Source organism: Mustela lutreola, chromosome 3 (assembly GCF_030435805.1).
Source record: "Mustela lutreola isolate mMusLut2 chromosome 3, mMusLut2.pri, whole genome shotgun sequence".
NCBI lineage: Eukaryota > Metazoa > Chordata > Mammalia > Carnivora > Mustelidae > Mustela > Mustela lutreola.
The window spans coordinates 141,074,873-141,100,162 of record NC_081292.1 but is presented as its reverse complement, the minus strand read 5'-3'; the positions used below and the strand labels follow the sequence as shown (position 1 = coordinate 141,100,162).

Sequence of the window (25,290 nt, the reverse complement as noted above, 5' to 3'; positions counted from 1 at the left end):
CTGTATGCTAATGGAGTCATCTTCTGTTGCTCTGAAACTTAGTTTTTCAACTTGATGACACATCTTGGACATCTTGGAGTGAACTCTTAAGATTACCTACTGTCTTCTTTAAGGATGAAGGGCAGCAATTTTCACCGGCCTCCTGTGATGCCTCCAAATGTCTTTTGATGCCTGATCTCCTTGGGTGCTAATTCCTCTCCGGTGGGCAGTCCGGAGCCCTTCACTGAGCTGTCCCACCAGACAGTGCCCTGTGACAGCCACCAACCCACCTTTCCCTTTGCTCGTCTCTGTATCCTACTTCTCTAGGATCTTGCTTTAGGTCACATAAAAATGTATAGAATGGGGGCGCCTGGGTGGCTCAGTGGGTTAAAGCCTCTGCTTTCGACTCAGGTCATGATCCCAGGGTCCTGGGATCGAGCCCCACGTCGGGCTCTCTGCTCGGCAGGAAACCTGCTTTCTCCTCTCTCTCTCTCTGCCTGCCTCTCTACCTACTTGTGATTTCTCTCTCTGTGTCAAATAAATAAAATCTTTTAAAAAAATGTATAGAATGAATAAATAAACAAACAAATAAATAAAGTACAGAAATGAGTTGATAGGATAAATTTCAGTCACTGCAGTACCACCTGAATGTCTTCGCAGCTCTCTGTCTTACTATTTATTTAATATTTTTCATTAAGTCAGTTCACTATATTATTTATACAATTTTTCAGTGAATATTTTCTTTTAAATTAATTCACTATTAAACCCTTAGTTTAATGTAATAGTTACAAATTTTAGAACATATTAAAATAAGTACATGAGCATTAAATTTTAAAAAAAATCCACATACTACCTAGCTAGTGGTATAAAACCACACTTTTGGGGAAATAGAGATAAATAAATCCTGCTATGTTAGCTAGATCAGAACTTTCTTTTTCTTCTTCTTTTTTTTTTTTAGATTTCATTTATTTGAGGGAGAGTGAAAGTATGTGTGAGGGGAGGGGCAGTGGGAGAGGGAGAAGCAGACTCCCCATTGAGCAGGGAAGCTGACGTGAGGCTTACTCCCAGGACCCTGAGATTGTGACCTGAGCTGAAGGCAGATGCATAACCGACTGAGCTACCCAGACACCCCTGGATCAGGATTTTTCAAACATATCTGAGTGAAGGATCGGTTTCAAAATTTTTTTTCCCAGCTCACCTTGGACTGATACTTTTGTAAAATGACAATTAATTATTAGAAAAATGAATTAGAGGGCACCTGGGTACTTAAGTACTTACTGCAGTACTTAAGCATCTGACTGTTGATTTCAGCTCAGGTTATGATCTCAGGGTTGTGAGATCAAGGCCCATGTCAGGCTCCCAGCTGGGCGAGGAGTCTGCTGAAGATTCCTTCTCTCCCTCTGTCCCTCCCCCTTCCTGCTCGCACGTGCACACTCTCGCTCTTTCTCTAAAAATACATAAGTAAGTAAATATTTTTAACAAGAATAATGAATTACTTAAAAAAGAGACCCATGAAATACAATCTTAGGAACAGCAGACATAACACTACTGTCAAATTGCTGTGTTTCTTAATGCTTATTCTTTCTGTACTGTCTCCTTGGGGCCGCTAAGCAGCAGCTGGAGGACCACACTGGGTAGCAACAAGCTGGTTCTACCCAGTTCTTCTAACTGGGTTCCGACCTCAGATGGGCTACATAAATGTGTTCTGTGGAAGCCTGAACAAGAGACTTTTCGTCTCTGAGCCTCAGTTCCCCAAGTGAAAAGGACCCATCAGCAGTGAAGCCTTCCCATGCTGAGGTAGTGGGGCAAAGGGGTGCATCTGGGAGCCTTTTCTGTGTCACCACGGGGAGGGCTGCTGGCTTCCTGTAAGAAGGTGCACTAATTTCTGAGGATAGGTCTATCAAGAGACCAGGAGGAGCCCAGTGAAGAAATTCCTTTGGAAACTAGACATCTAAATGTAAGGAGCTTTAAAGATTTAAAGATTTATTTATTTATTTGAGAGAAAGAGAGAGAATGAGCAGGAGGGGCAGAGGGAGAGGGAGAGAATCTCAAGCAGACTCCACACGAGCACGAGCCCTATCTGGGGCTCAATCTCATGACCCTGAGATCACAACCTGAGCTGAAACCAAGAGTTGGAAACTTACCTGCCCGCACCACCTGGGTGCCCCTGCAAGGACAGATTTAAAGAAGGGTGTGTGTGTGGGGGAAGTGGGAGTCAGGGAGTGGTGGGTGGTATTTGCCAAAAAGAAGAGTGGGAAGAAGGGAAGGAGGGAAGCGGGAAAGAAGGGAAAGTCAGAGAAAAAGAAAGAGTGAGTCTGCAGGACGGCGAACGGCTGCATTTCAGACATAGACCAGGGTTTCTGGGCTGTTCTGTCCAGAAATTAAAGGGTAGAAGTCAAGTCCATTGAACGGCAACAGAGCATGCCGGGCAGAACCCCAGTACTGGGAAGGAACAGGATGTTTCCCTGATGGACCTGACAGAGGAAACCCCACGAACGCACACCCCGCACATGTCCTCTGCACCGCCTGAGACCTCTGACAACCAGCCCCCTGGGTCTCAGGGGCTGGCTTACTTGCAGCGGAAAAACCTGCCCCACGGTTTTCATGCCATAATGCAAATACATGCAAAACAAATGCATGGGCGTCCAGGTTCGACTTCATCTGACCTGCTTCGTGCACCATTTGGGGTCGTCAAGGGGCCACTCACCAGAGCAAATGTTGGCGGGGGCGGGGGTGCCGGAGGGGGAGGGACAGGCATCTTGGACAGCTACACGTTCAACAGTCTTGCTGGTCACTCTATAAAAACAAAGCAAAAACAAATAAAACTTGGTCATGGATTAGACTTTTTAGTAATACTTTGTTCTAATCTTTCTTCCCTCCTTCCCACCAAAGGGACAGCATTTCACGAAGATTAGATTTTTTTTTTTTTTTTTTTTTTTTTTTTTTTGAGAGAGGGCGTTCGGGTGGGGCAGAGGACAAGAATCACAAGCAGACTCCCTGCTGAGTGCAGAGCCCATCACCGGGCTCGATCTCAAGACCTGGAAATCATAACCACGAGTCAAAACCAAGAGTCCGACACTTAACCGTCGGAGCCACCCAGGCACCCGCAAGGGGTGTAATCATCTTTACAACATTGCTAAGATGTGACTCTTCTGAAAGGGCCCTAGTAGGGGAGGTTTCTGAGCCCAAATGCCTTAAGATATTGGAAGCAAAATTGGTGCCTCACACTGCTCAATTCCCTTACCCACCAGAGCAGGTCTGGGAAACAACACCCAGAGCCGGCGTAAGCTGGAAGGTGGTTTTCTTCTTGCAAATGCCTGGCATTCGCCTGGGACTTGGCACGAACTGTAGGCACACGAAGATGAATATTTTTCTGGTCTTGCCCTCAAAGGTCTCACAGTCCTCCAGGGAAAGAAGGCAGGAATAAGGTAAGGCAGGCAGGTAAGATGGGCAAGGGAGCCAGATGCCCATCTTTGTGCTACCGGGCACTTCCTTATAGGAACGAAGGTTTTTAAAAGAGGGGAAAAAAGAGACAAGGTCCAGACTTCAGAGTCCCAAGCTGTTTACTGGAAATACACTTCATTAGAAAGGCTTTCTGAATAGTGTGACAGCTCTGGGAACAAGGGGAAGCCAGATGGTGGCCGGCTGGGAGAGTGCAGGGAAAACCCGGCCCATGGCAGTGGGAAGCGGACAGCCTGGCAAACATCAGGGCTGAAGAACCTACTGGACGAGGAAGCTTCCCAGGACTTCCCCCAGGCATGAGTCCTCCTTCCCGCTCCGTTTTCAGGGTCCCATCCCTGGGTCCCAGGACCGGTGTAGGGCCAGGTGCTCTCGCCCTCAAGTAATCTGGGCTCCTCCCACCCAGTCGCTGCTCCTCAAGTGTAGTCCTGGGTCAGCAGGAGGGGCGTCACCCCGAGCTCTTAGAAATGTCAAATCTCAGCCCCTCTTTCTACCCACCGAATTTGTTTCAGCTCCTTAACAAGATCCTGAGGTGATTCGTGGGCACTAAAATTTGAGCTGCCTGTTGTAGAATCTGAGTCTTAAGCCAGTGGGCGGCCTGGGACACTCCCCACCTGAACCACACGGAACATGTGTCCTAAATTTCAAACACAGAATTTTTTTTAAAAAGATTTTATTTATTTATTTGACAGAGAGAGGGAGTGAGCAGGAGCACAAGCAGGGGGAGTGGCAGGCAGGGGAGAAGCAGGCTCCTCCCAGAGCAAGAAGCCGGACGTGGGCCTCGATCCCAGGATCCCGGGATCATGACCTGAGCCGAAGGCAGATGCTTGACCACTGAGTCACCCAGGGGCCTCTTAAACAGCAGAATTATCTTTCTCTTGTTCTCCACTTCTCTTAAGGGAAGAAAACAATTAGAATTTTAAAAAATTCAGTTCAACCATGAACAGTTAATGTGGGAAAACTTACACCGTGAAACTACTTTCTATTAAAGTATTGTTAGATGGCTTGCTTTCTGTTAACAGAAAGGGAATGCAAAATCTAAAAGGACATGTCTGGACTTGTCAAAGCTGCTGGAAGATGGGAATTAAGACAGTTTGGACATTCCAAGGGGACTGCCAAAAAAGTGAATTTTCAGAAACACCGCCCAGCACAGCTGCTGTCACTTAACGATCAATTTGATCACGGTCACCTCCAGGGTCTTTTTTTTTTTTATAAAGATTTTATTTATTTACTTGACAGAGAGAAATCACAAGTAGACAGAGAGGCAGGCAGAGAGAGAGAGAGGGAAGCAGGCTCTCCGCCGAGCAGAGAGCCCGACGCGGGACTCGATCCCAGGACCCTGAGATCATGACCCGAGCCGAAGGCAGCGGCCCAACCCACTGAGCCACCCAGGCGCCCACCTCCAGGGTCTTTAAGTCCTATAAGGGATGCCGCAGACTAGCATGATTCCACCCATTTCACAGGGGACACTGGGACTCGGAGAAACTGAGCAATTCACGGAAAGACCCTAATTCATTCACAAGTCCTCTGAATCCCTGGTCTTTTTCGAGAAGCCTTTTTGGGCAGTAAAGAGCGAAATAGTGCTACAACTCGATCCGTTTTTCCCTGAGAGACTGTCTCAGATGAAGCTTCTTTTAAAACGTGTTCCTTAAATGGGCCTTTCCTGCAGGACACCGGCCCGTCACCTGCGGGGCCGCATGGGCAGTGTGACCAGTGCTGAGGGCAGGCCTGTGCTATGAAGCCTGTCCTGCGGCAGAAGGCACCCGAGGCCTCACTGTGGCATGCATCCTGGGACCAGGACCATGCACTGTGGCATGCACCAAGGACGGGCATCGGAAACGGGACTCAGGCGCAACGGACTGGGAAAGACGCTGCCACCGGAGCCGTGGTACTAACGGAGCTGGAGAAGGCAGCTTACCAGGGGAGGGGGTGGCCAAGGGCGCCTGGAGGGCCCCAGGGGTGTGCTCCGTGGGACAGAGCATCCCTGTGCCTGATGATGAAACCGCCTCAACCCTCTTATGCACTGAGTCGAACTCCCCACTTCACCAGCTAACCTGCCATCCCATTATCCTAACACCGAGCCAGGAAGGAGTGGGCTCTGGTCGACCACCAGGAACCTCTTACGGGCCCGGTTCTCATGACTCAGTCCCCGCTTGCAAAGATCAGGTTGAACTCCTGTCTGATACAGCTCAGGGGCCACACTGGGGTACAGGGAGCCTTTCAGGGGGCTGCCACCTGTCAGGCCTTTCTAATCTAGTTATATAATTTTTTGCTGTGGCTGTTATGGTTCTGTCTGTGCACTAACTGACTTATAAATAAGCCTGTGGACCACAGAGGCTCGGCCTTCCCCCCACCCCTCCCTGCCCCAGCTCAACCTCGGGAGGAGGATCTGTGGCTGAGCGCCCTCACCATTCTCTCCTTTTCCCCAGTCCCTGTCTAGCCTCCTTTCTCCAGGCAAACTACTCCCACCTGAAGGATCGAAGGCGCTGACTTCAGGGGTCTCTCTGTCCCTTCCTGCTTATCTGGGCTTGTTCAGCGCGGAACCTGGAGGGAAGCTTTTGAGAAATCCCAGACTCCAATCTTGCTACCTTACCTCATGGGTCAAAGAAGACCAACTCATGTCCCTCTTGCCAGCCTTCTTCCTGGCTGTCTCCCCACCAGACAGAACTCTACCAGCTCTCCCGAACACTGATCCAAAGCAGGGTTCTCACTAAATATGTGCGGAGTGAAAGAGCCAGGTAATCGCACAAGCAAGCCATGTGCTGGCCACTGCAACAGCTCCCAGAGTCACCCCTTGTGCATTCTGAGGTTTGGACGAAGAATGAGCCCTAGGTCAGAAGGGCTTGCAAGCCATTAGTCCTGGGACCGGCTGTCCTGGCAGTCTGACTTCACCAGTGAAGCAGAACCCAAAGCCTTGGGATAGTCAGTGTTCCCTCCTCTCATGGAGTTGACAGAACACATCAGAACCAGAAAAGGACCTTCCCGAAGGACCGCACAGCAGCATAGATCCTAATGGACCCAGCATTCCTAACCTGGATCCTTACACCTGTAGGGTCTGTGGATAGAATTCAAGGGTTTGTGAACTTGAATAGAAAAAAAAAAAAAAAGGACCTGTTTAGTTCCCTTAAGCTCTAACTAAAACCTAGCACTTCCTTCAATTATAAATGTAGGCTGAAAACCACAGTACCTAAAACTTTTTCACGAACAGTTTTTCACATCATATTTCCACATCATGTTACAATCGTCGCAGATCTCTTTTGAAATTACAGCAATGTTTGGATCTGTTGCTAGATCTTACTGTACACACTTGAGTATAACTAGTTTCCTTTGTATCCTCTGTATTTTGTTTTATGCCTTAATTTTTTTAAAAGATTTTATTTTATTTATTTGACAGAGAGAGAGAAGTAGGCAGAGAGGCAGGCAGAGAGAGAGAGAGGAGTAGGCAGGCTCCCCGCTGAGCAGAAAGCCCAAAGCAGGGCTCCATCTCAGGACCCCAAGATCATGACCTGAGCCAAAGACAGAGGCTTAACTCACTAAGGCACACAGGCGCCTCTGTTTTATGCCTTTAGTAACAGCCAGAGAAGGTGTCTTTTGGGGTTTATCAAACACTAGTGTGATCTATGGATGAAAAAGGCTAGAATCCCTCTGAGGACGTGAGACCAGGGTCAGGGACATGTCATTTTGACTCTTTGCCATCATACCTACCCACCTGGGGTAAGAGACTACCCTCTCTGCACCGTGTGGAACAGAGTTGTGGGAGGATGAATGGAATGGTACACAGCAAGCCTCCAGGTGGGTCAACGACCAACAGATGGGTCTAGATTTGTCTTTCTTGAAGGTAAGCATAGGTCTGCTGGTGTGAGTGCTTCTGGGGCACTTGGCAAAGGAGGGATTGACTTGGCACCTCTCCCCAGAATTAATACCTCATAAATAAAGGAACCCTTCAAGGTACTAAACTCATAACAGAAGATTCTGAGGCTCAGTACCTCATTATGCCCTCCTCTGGTCCCTGTAACACCCCCATTTTACCCGTGAGAAAACCCAGTTGTTGAGGATGGAGGCTTGTCCAAAACCTCCGAGCCATTAGCAATAACGTTATCCCTCGCCATCCCGTTGTTCCTAAGCCTCATATTTCACTGACCTCCATCCCCACTGAAAGCCAAATTTTCACTGTCACCAACTTATAAAGTGCTACCTTTGGTACATCGGTCGATAAGGTCTGCTAATACCTGTCCGCCTTCTCTTGGAGGAAAACAATACATCTGCACAGTAATGTCCCAGGGTTTTACGGAGAGTCCTTCTTGAAAACCTTAAAAGCTGACGTAGATGACATAAAGTTTTCTGGAGGCTCCACCTTGTTACTACATGTAGATGGGTTTCTTCTCTGCTCCTTTCCCTAAGCCTCTTCACTGAGCAGCCACCTGTTAAAACTTTTGGCCTTAAAGGGACATAAAGTTTCCAGGGAAAAATCGCAGTTTGCTCTGACTTGGGGTCCATATTTAGGGCACCTGAGTTTGGAAAAGGGCTATATTTAGATTCAGATAGGCTGAGTGGTATCCTAAACTTCCCAAAATTAAAACGAAGCACCAATGACGAAATTTTCCTGGGCTAGCTGCCTAGTGTTAAAATTGGATTCTAAACTTCTCTCTTCTGGCCCAACCCCTACATATTTTACTGAAAAACAACAATCGTGACCTATTATTTGGGAAGACCAAGATGACACAGACTTGGAGGCCTTAAAGAAAAGCTTAATGAAGCTCGCTCCTTGGGTACCCCAACTAACAGGTTCCTTTTTTCCTTTTTGTGAGAGGGAAGGGAATGCCCTTGGAGCACTCACTAAAAAATATGGAAACGATCATCAAGCCATGGAGCATTATTATAGCCAACAACCGGAACCTGAAACACAAGGATAGCCCTCTTGTCTCAGAGCCATTCCTGCCACTGCCTTTTTGATTGAGCCAACTGAAGAAACCATCATCCCCACCACCCCCAATCATCTCTGTGTCCCTTGCAGTAGAGGCCCTCTGGAATTCTCACCACATTAAACACCTTTCAGCCAGTCACTTCACCTCCGGGGAAATACCCCCACTAACTGTCCATCCTGCAATGCTTTCTTCCTGCAACATCCTGAGCCAAGCCATTCTTCTCTCCCCCTTCACTGACGAGGCCTCTCACAACTGCTTGATGCAAACACAGTACATTTTGACTCCCTGCAGTAATTTACAGAAAACTCAAATCAATGCAGATCTTTCATGGTTTACTGATGGGTCTTATTCAAAGGATGAAAGTGGTAAATATGCTGGGCACACAATTAAAATTCTTTTTAAAAGAGTTCCTTCACCTTTAGTCCAACAGTCTCAATTATAGGCTCCTGCTTGGTCTTGAACTTTGGCCGAAGGCATAACCATGGACATCTACACTGATAGTCGGTATGGTTTTGGGGCAGCCCATTACAGGGATGTTATGGAAAGAGTTGGATGTCTTACCTCTAACAGAAGAAAATTACAAATGGCTCTTCTGTCCAAAATTTATTAGATGGCCATGCTTTTGCCAGCCCCTCTACCTAGAGTTAAAGTCCCTGGGTATTTGAGACTTCACTTCCTGGAGGCCAAAGGAAACCACCTTGCTGATATTTCTGTTAAAAACTCTACTCTTTAAGGAACCAGTAACCAAAACCTCAGTCATAGTCGAAAAGGATGTTCCTCTAAAAGAAAATCTCAAAGAACTGACAAGAGATGCTCAACAGTTGGCCCCAGAGGAGGAAAAGAAAAAAAAAAACAATATTGGAAATCTAATAATTGTTGGTTCAATAAAACAGAGAGAACTCTGGCTTGAACCAAATAACAATACAGTCCGGCCAAAGGCTCTAAACTTCCCATTACTAACCGCTGTACACGCATGAAATCCTTGGACTACTGATGAAATGAGAGACTTTATGAAACAACACTGGTTGGGAAATATTCCTAAGGCTGCAAAAGTGCACACCTTGCTTGTCCTACCTGTCTAAGGTACAGTATTGGGAGACACATCTGCACAGCTCCCGGGCATTTTAAATTGCCCAATGGACCATCAGAGGTTTGGCAAATAGGTTTTCCTCACCACCCCCCCCATCTGACTGATAAAAATAGTTTTTAGTCATGGTTTGTATGTTTTCTCACTGGACTGGAAGCTTTCCCTTTAGACAAGTTACTGCTGCTTTTGTGGCTAAAATCCTATTAGAAAAGATTATTCGTACCTGAGGACCCCCTCTTGAGCTTCACAGTGACCCAGAAGCTCACTCACGGATCAAGTAGTTCGACAGGTCTGTGCTGTGGGGCTGATGCTGTAGCCCTTTCACTAAGCTTCCCACCTTCAATATCTAGGGCTATCCCAACGCACAAACAGCATTATTAAGACTCAGTTGGTGAGATGTCTGAGTGGCTCATTCGGTTAGGCATCGACTCTTGGTTTTGGCTCAGGTTATGATCTCAGGGTTGTGAGATCAAGCCCCATGTCTGGCTCTGAGCTCAGCAGGTTGGCTGCTTGAGAGTCTCTCAAGCAGAGAGAATATATCCACTGTAGGATGGGAGGTGGGATGAACAAGTCACTCTTTCTCCCTCTGCCCCTCCCTCTCTGCGTGCATGCATGCACGTGTGTTCTCCCTCTCAAAATAAACAAATCTTTAAAAAGGAAAAAGAAAGACTCAATTGGTAAAATTTGTAGAGACCTTTCAAATAACCTGGGCAAAAGCGTTACCATTAGTTCTTTTTTTCTTTTTTGGAAGATTTTATTTATTTATTTGACACAGACAGTGAGAGAGGGAAAACAATCAGGGTGTAGTGGGAGAGGAAGAGGCAGGTTTCCTGTGGAGCAGGGAGCCCGATACGGGGCTTGATCCCAGGACCCTGATGCTTAACGATTGAGCCACCCAGGAGCCCCATCATTAGTTCTTCTAAATCTCGGATCCAATCCTTTGGAGCTCATAAATTCTCATCCTTTGGAAATGTCACAGGGTGCCTGATGCATCTGGTTCCCACCCTTTTGACAGCTGATGAAAGGAAATATACTCCAATATTGTAAAAGCCTAGTTGCTTCTCTTAAAAAGGACCATGCTTTAACAGAGCAATATTTTCACAGCTCCTGGGAGAGGAAGACCTTAAAGATCATACTTGCAACCCAGAGATTTCATCTGTTGGAAAAGATACCTCCAAAAGGTGTCTTCAACCTCATTGGAAGGGTCCCTCTTGGTACTGTTAACCAACCTCTGTGCCATCAAACTTCCGGGAATAGACTTCTAGATTCACATGTCACATCTGAGGAAGGAACAAAATCCTGACTGGATGTACGTACCAACTGATGGCCTGAAAGTAAAGATTTTGGGGGTATGGAAGCAAGTGGCATCTAAATGGAGACAGCTTTCCCAATATCACTGCTCCATGCCTACATATCCTTTTCTCCCTGTTACTTCTTACTATATTTTCTCCCTCTCCTCCTTGGATGGATAATGCTCTTATCTACATTTCCCAGTCTATTACAAAAAGAGGAAACGCCTCTGATTTTGTCACCAGAAACCTTGATCCATCCAGGAAAACAGTGACCCCTTAGCTCATCCTATTAGTAGTTTTGCTGGAATCCCATATGCTACTGCATGCCTAAACTGTTCCTCAGGGCCCTTTCATAAGGCTAGAATACTATATCCATCCACCCTTGTTCCCTGGCTCAATTTAACCCAAACTTTGGTTGGAGAAATGAACTCTCTTGAATATACTTATATATAAAAGACATTGTGCACAGCCAGTATAAGTGAGACCATTGTAAGCTGGCTGTCCTATCTCTATGTTTGGGAAGACTTTCCATATGTGGTAACATGGTATTTGAGTCTGAGTTGTATGATGCTAAGGCCTCCACACAGACAAATGGGTCCATAAAGGCCCATACTCTGAGGCAGCCCTGTGTGTGGCTCTTGGCTTCTCCTCTGTATGTGGAGGCTTTGGTAATGGCACCTACACTCGGGCAGCTCACTGTCCCGACAGCTAGAGGATGAAAGGATGGTGTTCTCTTGCTGTACTCACCACTCTATTTTCTCCTCATAACAAAACAGCAGCTTACCATGGTCCTCACCTCACCTAAATCTTCAAGGCTGCATTCAATGAGAACTTCTGGGAGGTGCATATGACTCGGGTTTGCCTCTGAAGAGAGAGCCTTCACCCTTCAGCCTAATGAGCACATGATTAGACATCTCTCCCTAACATTAGGAGAGTTGGCCCATTCCATAGTCAAAGCAGGAGCAGCCCAACAATGACCACGTAACTCATGGGCTAAAGTAGTTAGGGATTATCACAGAGGCCTCAATTACCCACTTGCTGAGCCATGAAGCATCTGTGTGATAGTAAACACAGGGATAATCTCCTCTGGGGAAGTAGAAACCCAATGACACAAAATTAGGGAACAGGCACATTGGCTACAAGTTTCATCTAATTCTCCACATTCCTTTGATTTGTTTGGTTGGCTACCTTCAGACCCAAGATCACAGTTCAGAACCATCATATAATTTGAAATTGTCACGTTGTTTTTAATTATGTTTTGTATAATTATTTTAAAGTTGTGTATCTGTTGCCTGTCCAGACTTTATAGAAATAATACCGAATAAGCTGATGCTAACCTAATGCTTCAGGATGATCTCCAGTGTGTACAACCTTGACGAGATACCGACTTTAGATGGGAAATGCCTGTGGGTTCTCCCTCTTAACCCCCCTTGTTACTCAAATGGGACCTTAAATGGTTTCCAACTGCTATGGGCTTACCCTCTGATATGGGACAGGACACCCAGTAAAGGTCCTTCCTAGCAGTGAGAGCTATGGATGAGCCAAATCTTTCTCTCTCTCTCTCTCTCTTTTCAATTTTATTTATTTATTTAACAGAGAGATTGAGAGAGACAGCACAAGCAGGGGGAGCAGCAGAGGGAGAAGGAGAAGCAGACTCCCTGCTGACTAGGGAACGTGATGTGGGCTCAATCCCAGGACTCCAGGATCATGACCCAAGTCAAAAGGAGATGCCCAACTGACTAGGCCACGCAGGTGCCCCTGGATGAGCCCACTCTTGATCAGTGATACTTTTAAGGAAAGATCTGGATCAAAAGGGGGAAATGTGGAATTAAATAATGGAAACCTCATTTAAAATGAAGTCAGGAGTCCAGAAAAGGGAGCTGTCAGATCCTACTAACTTGTCCTCAACTGCAGATCCCAACAGGAAGAAGTGTACTTTGCATTTTTTAATAGGAAAAAGCCTACTTTACTACCATGGAAGGAGGAAGGCAGATTTTCACCTTGCCCAGCAATAGCCCAGCCAATGAGAAACCATCACAGTTCAGCTAATGAGAAACTCACCACCTGAACTCTGACTTTCCTCCAATGGGCTTTCATTCAAAGCTGTCCCAACTTACTCCTTTTTCTCTGTAAAGTAACCTTCTTCTTTGACCTCTGGGTTTGCCTCTGATTTTACCATAGCTTGCTTGTCCTGAATTGCAATTCAATTTGCAAACCCAATTTGCTGGTAAAATAGCTGGCTGTTGTATTTTAAAGACTGACAGCACAAAGATGAAAATAAAACATGATGGTTATATTTAGTCACTGAAAGAAGCATTCAGTAATAATTAAATTTTAGGTGAAAAGGGGTTGGGGTTAATAATAATAGAAATAATTTAGAAATATCCTTGACATTTTCAGGTATATCCTTCCAGCTTATAAACACACACACACCCCTACCCCTTCCGTATATATATATACACACATACACATTTGTTCGACCAATAAATACTAACAGAAGAAAATCTATAATATATATAACTCAGTGGTGTTTTAATAAGAAAAGGCTCCTAAACTCATATTGAGTTATTATAACTGTAAAAAAAATTACTACAGAAGCATTCATTATAAAGGCAATGAATCCACTCCAAGTTACACCATAAAAATAAAATCATTTAGCAAACTCAAATTGCTACTAAAATCCTGAATTAAAAAAAAAAAAAAGCCCATAGTTTTGGGATTCCCACTCCTAATTCTGACAGATTCTACTCTTTCGAGACTTCTGCATGATGCAGTTAGTGAATGTCTTTAAGATCTGAAAACCATTAGAACTAATTAAGATGAAGTTGGCTTTGTTCTTCAACTTCCTGTAAAAATGCTCAACAGGAAAATTGATGCTCACAGCAAACCACAGCCATCCTGTTTCTTCAGCACAATCTTTTCACAGCTGCACTTGCCTGTAGTTTCTATTTTATGATACAAGTCACAGTGCGACATCTCTGTGCCCCACCCCCCACCCCACCCCCAGCCTGTCACATTTGGCCATCTTAGAAATTCTTCATATCTCTGCATGAAGTCGGCTTCTAGTACTGCTACTCTTCCTCTCCTCAGGCCCAGGCTCAGAGGGCTGCAGGCAAGGAGGCAATCAGCAAGAAGAGGAAAAACAGAAGAATGCTCTCAACCCAAGAGGAAGCAAAAGGTAGAGAAGAGAAACAAGCTTTCCTTTGTAAGCAAAACAGCAACCTCACCAGGGTTAGTGGTCACTTAATTCTCAACTGGGGCTGGAACGCATGTATTCTGTCCACAGAACCCCTCATTTCTCAAAATGTACTTGCTCTTTTCTTTTTTCTTTTTTTTTTAAAGATTTTTTTTTATTTATTAGACAGAGAGACAGAGAGAGAGGGAGAACCAGGCTCCCCGCTGAGCAGAGAGCCCGACGCGGGGCTCGGTCCCCAACCCTGAGATCATGACCTGAGCCAAAGGCAGTGGCTTAACCCACTGAGCCACCCAGGTGCCCGTACTTGCTCTTTTCTTAACCGTCACTTAAGACAATAACTGAACGGAGTCCTCATCCTAGGCTGTCTTCTCAGTGGTAAGGATTTGTGTCTTGCTGTATTTACAGCACCCGTGGTTATTTCAGAAATACCCCTTTTAGAGTTCTTTTCGATAAACAGTTGGTTAATTTGGGGCAGGGGGAAGGGGAAAGGCATTTTTCAGAGAAAACATGTTGAAACATCTGCAATGTCATTACAATGGGAAGCACACACATACACAATTCTACCGTAAGAGTAACTGTTGGGAAATTAAAGGGTGTGAAGTAAAATGATTTTTTAAAATCTGCTGTCACACATTTAATTTAAAAATTAATGCAAATTTATAGGGGCACCTGGGGGCTCAGTTGAGCATCTGATGCTTGATTTCCGCTCAGGCCCTGATCTCAGCATTCTGAGACTGAGCCCCACGAGCCCCTCCAGCCCCTCAAGTTGGGCTCTGGACTCAGCAGGGAGTCTCCTGGAGATCCTCTCCCTCTCCCTCGGCTCGCGTGCTCTCTCCCTCTCAAATGAATAAATAAAATCTTTATTAAAAGAAGTTAATGTAAATTGATACACATCCAAACCCTTTTAAAAGTGAAGGTACGTTGAATGCCCCCCCACCCCGTCATTGTTTAGCTGTGGCAAAAGGAAAGAAGCCCTTCCTTCTCTACCTTATCCACGGAACTAAAAAGTATAGCGTTTCCTCCCACTACTTCCCATCTCTTATAAGTATTCTCTTAAAGGGGATCAAACCTTAGAGCTAGAGTTTTCTTAAATCCTCAGCACCACATTTCTTTTTACCAGAGGATTAAGATCTACCCCCGTGTCCATGCTCCCCGCATATATATTAATATACACGATATATATTTTATTCATTTTATATTGAAAGTGTAGTCTTGTAATAGAGGCAAAAGTGCCACCAAATTTACTTCTGAAAAGGACAAAGGACTTAGGAAGGAAAATGTCTTCCCTGAAGTTATTTGCTTTAAGATACTTGATGTTGCTGTGACATTTAAAATAAAGCATTTGTAATCCCAGAGTCTTGGGACTGGAAGAGGACATCCAGTTCCCTCTCCACTGCATTTATGAAACAAGCTCTTGAAAATATCGAAAACTTCTTTATACTTAGTTGTTAAGTGGCCTTGGGCAAATTTCATAGCCTAAGTCCAGTTCCCACAATAAAAAGGGGATAATGGTACCTACTCAATAGGGTTACTCAAGAGTTAAATGAGGCAAATATTTAATAAGTATTAGCCATTTTTAAAAATAAGTAAAAGTAAAGAGCCCAACAAGTAGCAAGTCCTCAATAAATGTTATTGTCTTCCCTTGCTATTTAGTCATGAGAAAGAAACTATAAGTTGATTTAAACCTTGGCCCACATGTTCACACCCATGCAAACCTCCATATTACAGATGAATGGAGAATGGAGATGCGTATAAAGTGCACTTTAAAGCATATTAATTAAGGCATTCCTTCTTCTAGTATTTTTTTTCCATTTTAATTTTCAGGAGTGAGGGTTGCAAATTACAGACAGAGGTATTTATGGTATTTCAATGGAAATACCCTTCTCAACAAGAAGTAAATGTACAGCAATTTGGATAAACAAAAGTGAGTCCAACCGTAAAGCAGAAATGTTCCACAATTTAAACAGCCAGAAACTTACAAAGTAAATGACATGTTCATGAAATGTGAATCAGACTTCAAAAGGGCAGAAAACTTGAAAGGTCCAGAAATTAAGGAGCTCACTTCCTTTTTTTTAGCACAGGTTGGGCAACTTCTAGCCCATGGGCCTGATGTAGAATCTAATTTCTTCAGGGAGCAGGGTGGAAATTGCTGCTGGACTCCAGGAAATCATTTTTATCCTGGGGAGTTCTCTAAATATTGCAGTTAATCTAGCATCCATATAATCCTTAAAGTTTAAATAGAGTAATTCAGGAGCTATGAACAATTAACTTGTGTCTGAACTTTTCAAAAGAATAGTGAAAACGTGACCGTGATTCTAGAGAAATCATTTAAACTTCTTTAGACTACAAAAGGAAGAGTTTTGACTAGATGAAGTTCCAGTTCAGAAGGAACACAACTTTATGAAGTTAATGGATGATACTTAAGATCCACAATTCCAATGATGAGGATGGACACAGCTTCCACACGGGCTGACCTTCCGTCTTTCCCAGCCTCTCACCTTCCTCTCTCGCTAGCTTGTCTTTTTTTTTTTTTTTTAAGGATTTTTTTTTTTGTTTATTTGACAGAGAGAGAGATCACAAGTAGGCAGAAAGGCCCAGAGAGAGAGAGAGAGGGAGAAGCAGGCTCCCCGCCAAACAGAGGGCCCGATGTGGGGCTCGATCCCAGGACTCTGGGATCATGACCTGAGCTGAAGGCAGAGGCTCAACCCACTGAGCCACTCAAGTGCCCCACACTATCCTGTCTTATTCTTTCTCTTGCCTTTTCACTCAGCTGTCTTTCTTTTTACCAAGATGTTTTACTTTTGTTTCTCAGAATCTTCTTGAAGACTTTTCTCCATTTTACCACTTCTCCATTTTCTAGTGTATATGCTACTTATACCATTGGATTATTTAAAAGAACTTACACTTATTGACTAAATTTGTATGCGCTCTCTTAATATTTTAAAGCTGTATTTTATATTTCTCCATGGGGGAAAAAGGAATATGCCAAGTGACTTTTTCATACACACCGCAGAGGCAAAAAAAAAAAATTTTTTTTTGATACAAACAACTTTCCTTAGTCCTAATATGTAGGTCTCTGGGTACATTGCTTCAAAATTTTAAGTTACAATATTTTATGACAAAAAGTTAGTCATATTAGCTGTAAACACTTATAACAAATGCTACAGAATTTGATGAGCAAAGTAGCTATGCGCTGCACTGTTAGGGGGTTGACTAGAAAGATTTTAAAGACAGACTGTCTTCTTCCTAAAATACTCTGCCTAGAAATGGTTTAATTTGGGATTTGAACTTAAGTGACATATGTGTAGCAACAGAAAGGCAACACCTTAGTTCCCCGGTACTTTCCTTTGAAGTTTCTGATGATTCCCTTTACTTTAAAAGTACTTACTGCTACTTGCCAAAGGGAAAGTTCAAAAGCAGTGTGTGGATAACACACTGAAAGGCTGTACTTACAGACATAAACCCCCATTTTAAGTGGAAAAAAAAAATTCCTGTGGATCCAAACTTGTCCAGTGGTCAGGAAAAATTCTACTGAAAATCTTGCTTACTTTTTGGTACAAAACACAAGTTATGAATTGCCCACGATCACCACAGTGTTGAAACTAGCATTCTCTGCAACAGGAATAGGTTACACGGTCTTCTGCTGAAGAAAATCAAACTATCTCAACATACTCTGGCCCATTAAAAGCCATTTCGTTCTTCCCTCTAGCTGATAAAGGAAATACATTTAGTCTGAATAGAACTTTTCTTACCGTTAAAGGACACCGTAGGAAGGCATGATCGGGGACACAGAAGACAGACCAGCAAGATGTGAGCCCAGAGAGAAAACTGTCCCTGAAAAAGGCATCATCTTCCAACCCAAGTGTGGGGTCGGTTTTGGACAGCCATTTTGGACAAGCTCTGGCCTCTTGTTAAATGTGACATACTGAGTCAGAGGCAGACGTCTTTCTGTGGTTATTCGCTTCCTGCCTGATTAATTTGTTGTTTGTTCCTTCCTCCTTTACTGCACAAAAAGAAACTAGATTGGCTTTACTTTAGAAGCAAAACCCCCTTAATTTACTTTAGAAGCAAAAACCCCTTAATTTAAAAAATTAAATGCTACTCTTTTCCTCAAGGTGTAATGTATCTGTTTGGTACAGTGACAAGAGGAAATCAGGATGTCCATCCAGTTGGCAGGCCAAAGTTATTCTAGATACCTGTGCAGAAATAATAGTTCACAGAGCCTGAGATTCCTTCCAGGAAAATGCTGCTTGAAAGTTATCACTCTTGATATTGACTATGCTAACTGACTAATACTATTGACTAGAATATTTAGTATTAAGGAAAATAGTTACCAAGGACTAAAAAGCTCTCAGCTACACCAATAAATAGGGTAATGATTCTTCCTCCTCTACAGAGCATTCAAGTATGTAGAGAGAAAGTCACAGATGCAGGTGAAGAGAGCCAGTCAAGTGTATGAAGGCAAATGAGTTTTGAGATGTGATTTTGGTGCCCAAGTCAGGATAAATTACACACAGCTCAAGTCATATGAAGATCCAGAACTTTCTATGCCAGAATGTTTTGTTTCTGTCCTCCATACTTAACAGGATAACAATAACTCTCCTAGAAGATGCTTGACAAAAGCATGGAGATATGAGTGTAGAAAGGGGGAAGGCAGATTTCTAATTATTAAAGGACTCTAAGAAGGGAAGAGGCAATGGACTACATGTACAAAGCCTTGAGCTATGCACAAATATTCTGAAAACACTCATCATTTTTTCTTGAGCCATCTGAAAGATTCAGATTTGCAACACATAACATGTAACTCAGAAGAAAAACTAAGGACAAAAAAGTATCAGCCAAAAGAATGAAAAACAGAGGCACATTTCAGAAACTAACTTGACTCTAAAGTTAGAACTCTGGGTCTTGGTTGTGCGGGATTCAGAGGGAAAAGGAACGGAGCTCCCACACATTGTCTCATATTCCCTTCCCTGTAAAATGACAGGACTGGGTGGACCAGGGGTTCTCAATTCGGGCAGCGGCTGGAAATGCGTGGACTCATTTGTAGTTGGCGGTTAAAAAGTGTTGGGTTGGATGGGGGACTCTTTAGGGGTGGAGCCAGGAATGTGGAATTTCCCATGATGCTTTGGATAGTCTTGCCCAAAATACTGACTCCTCAGTACTCCTCTTGAGGAGTACTGAGATAATTGATGTCTACGACTCTTCCAGGCTCTAAATTCTTTGAGTTATGAATCTAACTGAATGAGTAGAGTTTTATGATGTGGGGCCACGGCAAAATTCCTGGAAGCAGAGCACTGAAGGATTAGAAATGGAGAGTCCTGCCATCTGACGTGCCGGTGGGGGGCACTGGACAGAAGTGGAGGCCTGCTGCTAGCATCTCCCTCCCCCTCCACTAACCCCAGGGAAATAGGAAATCTGATCAACTACCAAGTGAATGCACAAAGTGAAACTTTGAGAAGTCTAACCTAGTTAGTTCTAAGAAGGGAACATGGGTAATGGAATGATTTCTCTCTGTATTTCCATAGTTGTTTGGAAGTTCTCTGAGTAAGGCAAATGCATGCACACACACAAAAACAACCTCACCATGCTGTACACATGCAGTTCATGTCGGCCCCCTCCATTAGGGATGGCTCAGTTAGGAGGGAGAATCATTTAGAAGGCTGTAGCCCCCAAGACACACAAGGGAGCAGTGGTCTAGAGTTTGGTTCTATTTTTGCCTTTGATGAGAACGTATAAATACAGCCAACTTTGGAAACATTGATGAGGTGTCTATTGGCCACCATAGAACATAAATCAGGTAACATTCCTCCCCTGCTTAAAACCCTACAGTGGTTTCTTGTTCCACTTAAAAAGTCCAAACTCTGCCAGGAGCCCACAAGAACCCACAATATCTGGCCCCGCCCTAGCCCTCTGACTTCATCTCAAGTAACGTCCCTTCTTGCTAATTTACCTTCCAGCCCTTTCTGTTCTTTAAATGCATCCAGTTCATTTGCATCTCGGGGCCTTACACTTGTAAGCCCTCCCCCCAGTACACTCATCTCCTAGTTCCTTCTCATCTTCAGTCGTCAGCAAAAAGGCCCCTCTTCGTGCCCCATCTCTGTGCCTGTTCTCTTTTATACACAGCACGTGTCACCACTCAACAATCTTTTCACAAGTTTAATGGTTTGTATACTGTGTGTCCCCACTAGAATTCAAGCTCCATGAGGATGGGGACCTTCTTTCCTGCTGTTCTTTCAGCATCTAGAACTGCCTCTGACACTCAGTAGGTGCTCAATTAATATGTTAAAAGAAAAAGAAAATTATATCGCCTAAAAATTCTTCCATAACATAACATTCCCTTCAGACCTTAAGACTGGAGGCACCTGGGTGGCTCAGTTGGTTAAGTGTCTGCCTTCGGCTCAGGTCATGATCCCAGAGTCCTGGGATGGAGCTCCGGAATCAGGCTCTCTGCTCAGCAGGGAGCCTGCTCCTCTCTCCCTCTCCCCTGCTTATGTTCCCTCTCTAGCTGTCTCTCTCTGTCTCAAATAAATAAATAAAATCTTAGGGAAAAAAAAGACCTTAAGACTATTTCTTCTTGGGGTGCCTAGGTGGCTCAGTCAGTTAAGCTTCTGACTCTTGGTTTTGGCTTAGGTCCTGATCTCGGGGTCATGGGACCATGCTGGGAGTCTGCTTGAGATTCTCTTTCTCCCCTCCTAACCCTCCCCTGCTTATGTGCCCCCCTCAACAAATAAATAAATAAACTCTTAAAAAAAAAAAAGATTGTTTTCTTTCAAAAAGTGAATAAGGAATGCCAAGGCTAAACTTGAACCCTCCTCTAGGGATAGTTTAAGTTAAAGGGAACTTTTCCAGAGAAAGGATGGCACAGATCAGCAGTGAAGCCCGATAGCCCAGAAGGGACTTGGCAGACCAATCTGAGCTTAATGGTAGAGTAAAACAATAATCAGTAAGCTCTTGGGCCAATCAGGGAAAAAATCCTCCATATTAATGTACAGAAATACAAAACCAAGAGCAGACAGAAGATTATAAAACAGTACAGTTCTCAACAGTCTGGATAAAGTGGTAAAAGATCACAGCCTATGACCCTCCTGTGGTGACCCCAACAATGGAGACTGAATCAACAATGTATAAAATATGAAAAGATTTATTCGTTTATAATTCTGGTTTTCCAAGTTGTGGACACAACTACCTTTAAGAGCCTGGTTTTTGCCCTGGTATTAGAAAGATATTTTAGAATAGGGTTTCCTCAGTTCTAACATACCTTCCTCAGTAGCAAAAATGTCTCCCTTATAGCTTTTTAGGGGGAAAGAGAAACCATGCCAGAGGAAATATATGCATTTACTATATGAGGAAATCTACTTTCAAAATGTAAAAATATGGGAATTATGTGATTTGGAGGAGCAGAAACAAAGTAATTTCCCTCTTCCCCCCAAAATAATCAGTACAGTTACACAGAGGTTTGGTCATTTAAAAATAATCTCAGAAAGGGGTGTCTGGGTAACTCAGTCAGTTGGGCAGCGGACTCTTGATTTGGGCTCAGGTCATGGTCTTAGGGTTGTGGAATTGAGCCCTGTGTCCAGCTACATGCTGGGTGGGGAGTCTGCTTGGAATCCTCTCTCTCCCTCTGCCCCTTTGCTTGCACGCTCCCTCTCTCTTTCTCTTTCTCTTCAATCATCATCATCATCATCATCATCATCATCTCAGCAACACAGAGAAACTGAAAACAAATTTGTACTATTCAATGTCCTATTAGTACAAGTTGGTATAATCTTACATGGGGAAAAACTGGAAATTTATTTCTATTTGTTTTGGCAGCTCAGCATTAATTCGGCCTACTTATACTAGAAAAAGGCATCATCTTCCAACCCAAGTGTGGGGTCTTTTTTGGACAGTCATTTTGGACAAGCTCTGGCCTCTTGTTAAATGTGACATACGGAGTCAGAGGCAGACGTCTTTCTGTGGTTATTTGCAGTTTGGGGACCCATTTCTTCCTCACTCTCAGACCTGAGGGTCCAGAGCCTCTTGTTCCCACTGCCAGTACAGAAAGAGCATGTGATTCAGGGCCCGTTAATCAGAGCCTTGCATTCATGGGGCCTCACAGATTTTTTGAGCGATGGCCTGTGAACTCATTAGAACCAAGGGAACTTGTGGCCTGAGGCAAAGACATTTCTGCCAGATGAGCTGGCATGGGATCTGTGAGGATATCGGCACTGAAATGGCCACACTCATCCTTTGACCACATGGGGTCTGAAACTGAAACCAACAAAGTAGGGAATTGGTGGGGAGGGGTGGTGATCGAGAAAAACCAGCTACAGGCTTCGTTGGCTGAATCCATCTATACCTGAGGCTAGACCTATTTCTGGACTTTTAATTAACATTAACAAACAAATTCTCTATTTTGTTTGAGCTGGTATAATCAGGTTTTCTATCATTGGCAATACAAACACCCCTGTGACATAAAAGTTGGTACCAGAAGTGAGTGTTGAATGTGACTAACTCTAAAATGTGCAAGTGACTGATTTAAGTCAAGTGAAGGCTAGTGCAGGCTCTCCTGGGCTAGGGCACTGGCAACCTTGTTATGTGGTACCCCCACTGATGCTTATGCTACCACCTACTGAATCCTTGGCCTCTTAAGCCCATAAGCCTATGGATGGTGCACCGTTAAAGGATTTGGAGGAAACATTTAGAATGTTGGCATGTGTTGGCCAGTTCTTGTGGTCTTCAGTAAGAACTACAGAAAAGAGATAATTTAGACTGAAAGTGACTAGAAGCACAGAGAGAGAGAGAAAAAAAAAATACAGCTTTCTATTAGAGGTCTTTTTTGCCTATGATCTGCAACCAAGATGCGGAGAGTTAAATAATCTGGAAACCTGTGGTTTGGAAAAGTCAAAATTTCTATGCTACACTAACATCAGATAAAGTGGGGTCAAAAATGTAAGAACCACTTCAGGAAATATGTATGGAATACAGGAGAAGCCGATACCCCATTGTCCCTTCAAAGACCCATCCAGTGGGTTATAAGATATGCTAGAGACTGCTGACTGATATCTCATTCTCTTCTAGGAATGGGAGTTTAATCACAAAATTCCTCTAACATTCTGAGTCTACTGTTGTATGTTGGTGTCAAACTATACAGGAGCTTAAGTACAGTTCTTGGTTTGCTATTAGCTGCATTAGAAAGAGTTTAAAGGGGCGCCTGGGTGGCTCAGTGGGTTAAGCCGCTGCCTTCAGCTCAGGTCATGATCTCAGGGTCCTGGGATCGAGTCCCGCATCCTGCTCTCTGCTCAGCAGGGAGCCTGCTTCCTCCTCTCTCTCTCTGCCTGCCTCTCTGCCTACTTGTGATCTATCTCTGTCAAATAAATAAATAAAATCTTTAAAAAAAATAGAAAGAGTTTAAAAAGTGAAATTACAGTACTGTTTTATTTAACACTCTTTTTCAAAAATATCATTATAACATGTCCTCACAATAGAAGGGTATTCAGTAGGCACTTTGCATTCTTCTCTTCACACTGATTCTTCAAAAATAAGTATGTATTTTACTCATGGCAACATTTTGTGCCCAAGAGCCACTACCATACCGGACAACACAACTCTGGATGGCCTGGCCCTGGGGGGATGGAGCCCCGCCTTACTCATCCTCTCCTCTGGCAGGATACACCGATGACACTTCCACATAACAGCAGGCAGTCCTGCGGAAGTCTCTGGGCTACAGCTTCAGGGCTACGAAGAGTTTGTCCTGCTCGGAGCCACCTCTTAAAACGGGGCGTTGGCTAGGTAGTTTTGGGTTTGGGGCCGGTAGAATTAAAGACCCAAATTGGCTTCTCTTTCCTAAAGTCATAATGCTGACAATCGTAGCACAGGACATGAATCCTCAGCCAAGGTAAACAGGATAGAATACCTTCAAACTGGGGCTCAGAAGAGATTCACAGACTCAGAAGCCTCGGTGGCTTTCCAGTGCTCACCAAGTAAAATCCAAAGTCCTTGCTGGGACTAGCAAGGTCCAGTGGGATCGGGCAGTCTCCCTCTGATCTACTTCCTGCACCACTTCTCCTCACCCCTTGCCCCTCCCTTTGCCCTGGCGTGTTTGTGAGGACAGCTTTCTCCTGGTTTCGTGGCTCGCTCCTCGCGCCCATTCGCATTCCACGCCGTCAGTGCATGGTCTACTGGAGGAGCCTTGTCCACGCATGCTCTATTAGGTGCTCTATCTGCGCATGCTCTATAGGAGGAGCCCTGTCTGCGCATGCTTTATGGGAGGAGCCCCGCGAGGGCATAGTTTGCCTTATTCACTCTGTCCCCCAGCTGCTTTAGATCAGCGTCTGACGTTATCATCTGGGCTTGAGAAATGGGTGTAAATGGATTTTAAAAGCTTCTAACTCCAAGTTGAGTTTCATCCTTCCTTTAACCTGAGGTCGGGAGGAGGCTGCCACACACTTGGCTCTAGGTGGGAGGGTGCTAGAGTGAAGGAGGTACGTGCTGGATTTCTTCCCCCAACAGGACCCGGGAAGGTCTCGCTTCTCCTGACAGCTGTTGACACAGGACAGCCATTCAGAGTGACAACGTGGGGACCTGCCAACACACCTAACAACTTCTCAAGCAGGGTTCTTTGCCAGCGTTGGGTATGTGACAGGGCCTTGCTTAAGTTAGGAAATGATGAGGCGACTCGCTTGGAAAGAGAAAAGGAGGCCCACATCCAGAGTGGGAAGAAGGAGACCCCGGGAAAGGACAGTCCCATAATGGGTTCACACTTCACAGTCAACCAGTCTGTGTTTTATCCCCGAGGGCCGGACGTCCAGGACGCTGGTTTCTGAGCACACAGTGGAGAGCCCTGTTACTCCACACACACAGTCTGCAAACAACAAACAACAAATGCTGATGTCGGAACGTCACTAACTTGTGTCTTGGAGGGACAAATGCTGATTATGTGTGGAAAGACTTTTCATGTTTCCTTTGAAAGCACTGTCCTATCTTCGGTAATTTAAGAAAAATGGAGAAATTTCCCAGTTGGTCACCAACATCCAATACAAGTTGCCCCCAGGGGAAAGCCCATGTGAAAAACAGAAAGAAGTTTCTTTCAGCAAAGGGGAAAACTGGTGGAAAGCCCCATTTTCACATGTATCCATTCGTGCACACACATAGGGAGAAAGTGCTGGCATAGGGATAGCTGTGTGTTCCTTTCCATTGCTAGTCATTAGGTACAAAGCCCAGGATGGGACGTTTACAATTATTTCTGGGGTGGGGGCAGTAACAATATTGTTCCTCGTTCAGACTTCTCTATACAGTTACCTGGTGTCTCTCACTGGAGGACAGAGACTATGGGGACAGGAGAGTCCTTCTACGGAGTACTCAGGAAACAAG

The 25,290-nt window shown here is 44.4% G+C and overlaps 1 protein-coding gene across 4 annotated transcripts in view; it reads right to left on the bottom strand.

Moving 5' to 3' along the window:
- Positions 1–25,290, bottom strand: part of WIPF1 (WAS/WASL interacting protein family member 1) — a 115,765-nt gene that overhangs the window by 23,449 nt on the left and 67,026 nt on the right. For 2 of the 4 annotated variants that reach the window (XM_059166992.1, XM_059166995.1), the window contains exon 2: positions 2,687–2,775. In XM_059166992.1, coding sequence (XP_059022975.1) covers positions 2,687–2,737 — 51 coding nt within the window. In that variant the 5' untranslated portion in view covers positions 2,738–2,775. Of the gene's footprint in view, positions 1–2,686; positions 2,776–3,227; positions 3,382–17,690; positions 17,898–25,290 lie in introns of those variants that run through there. The other 2 variants (XM_059166996.1, XM_059166994.1) reach the window with 2 other exon arrangements.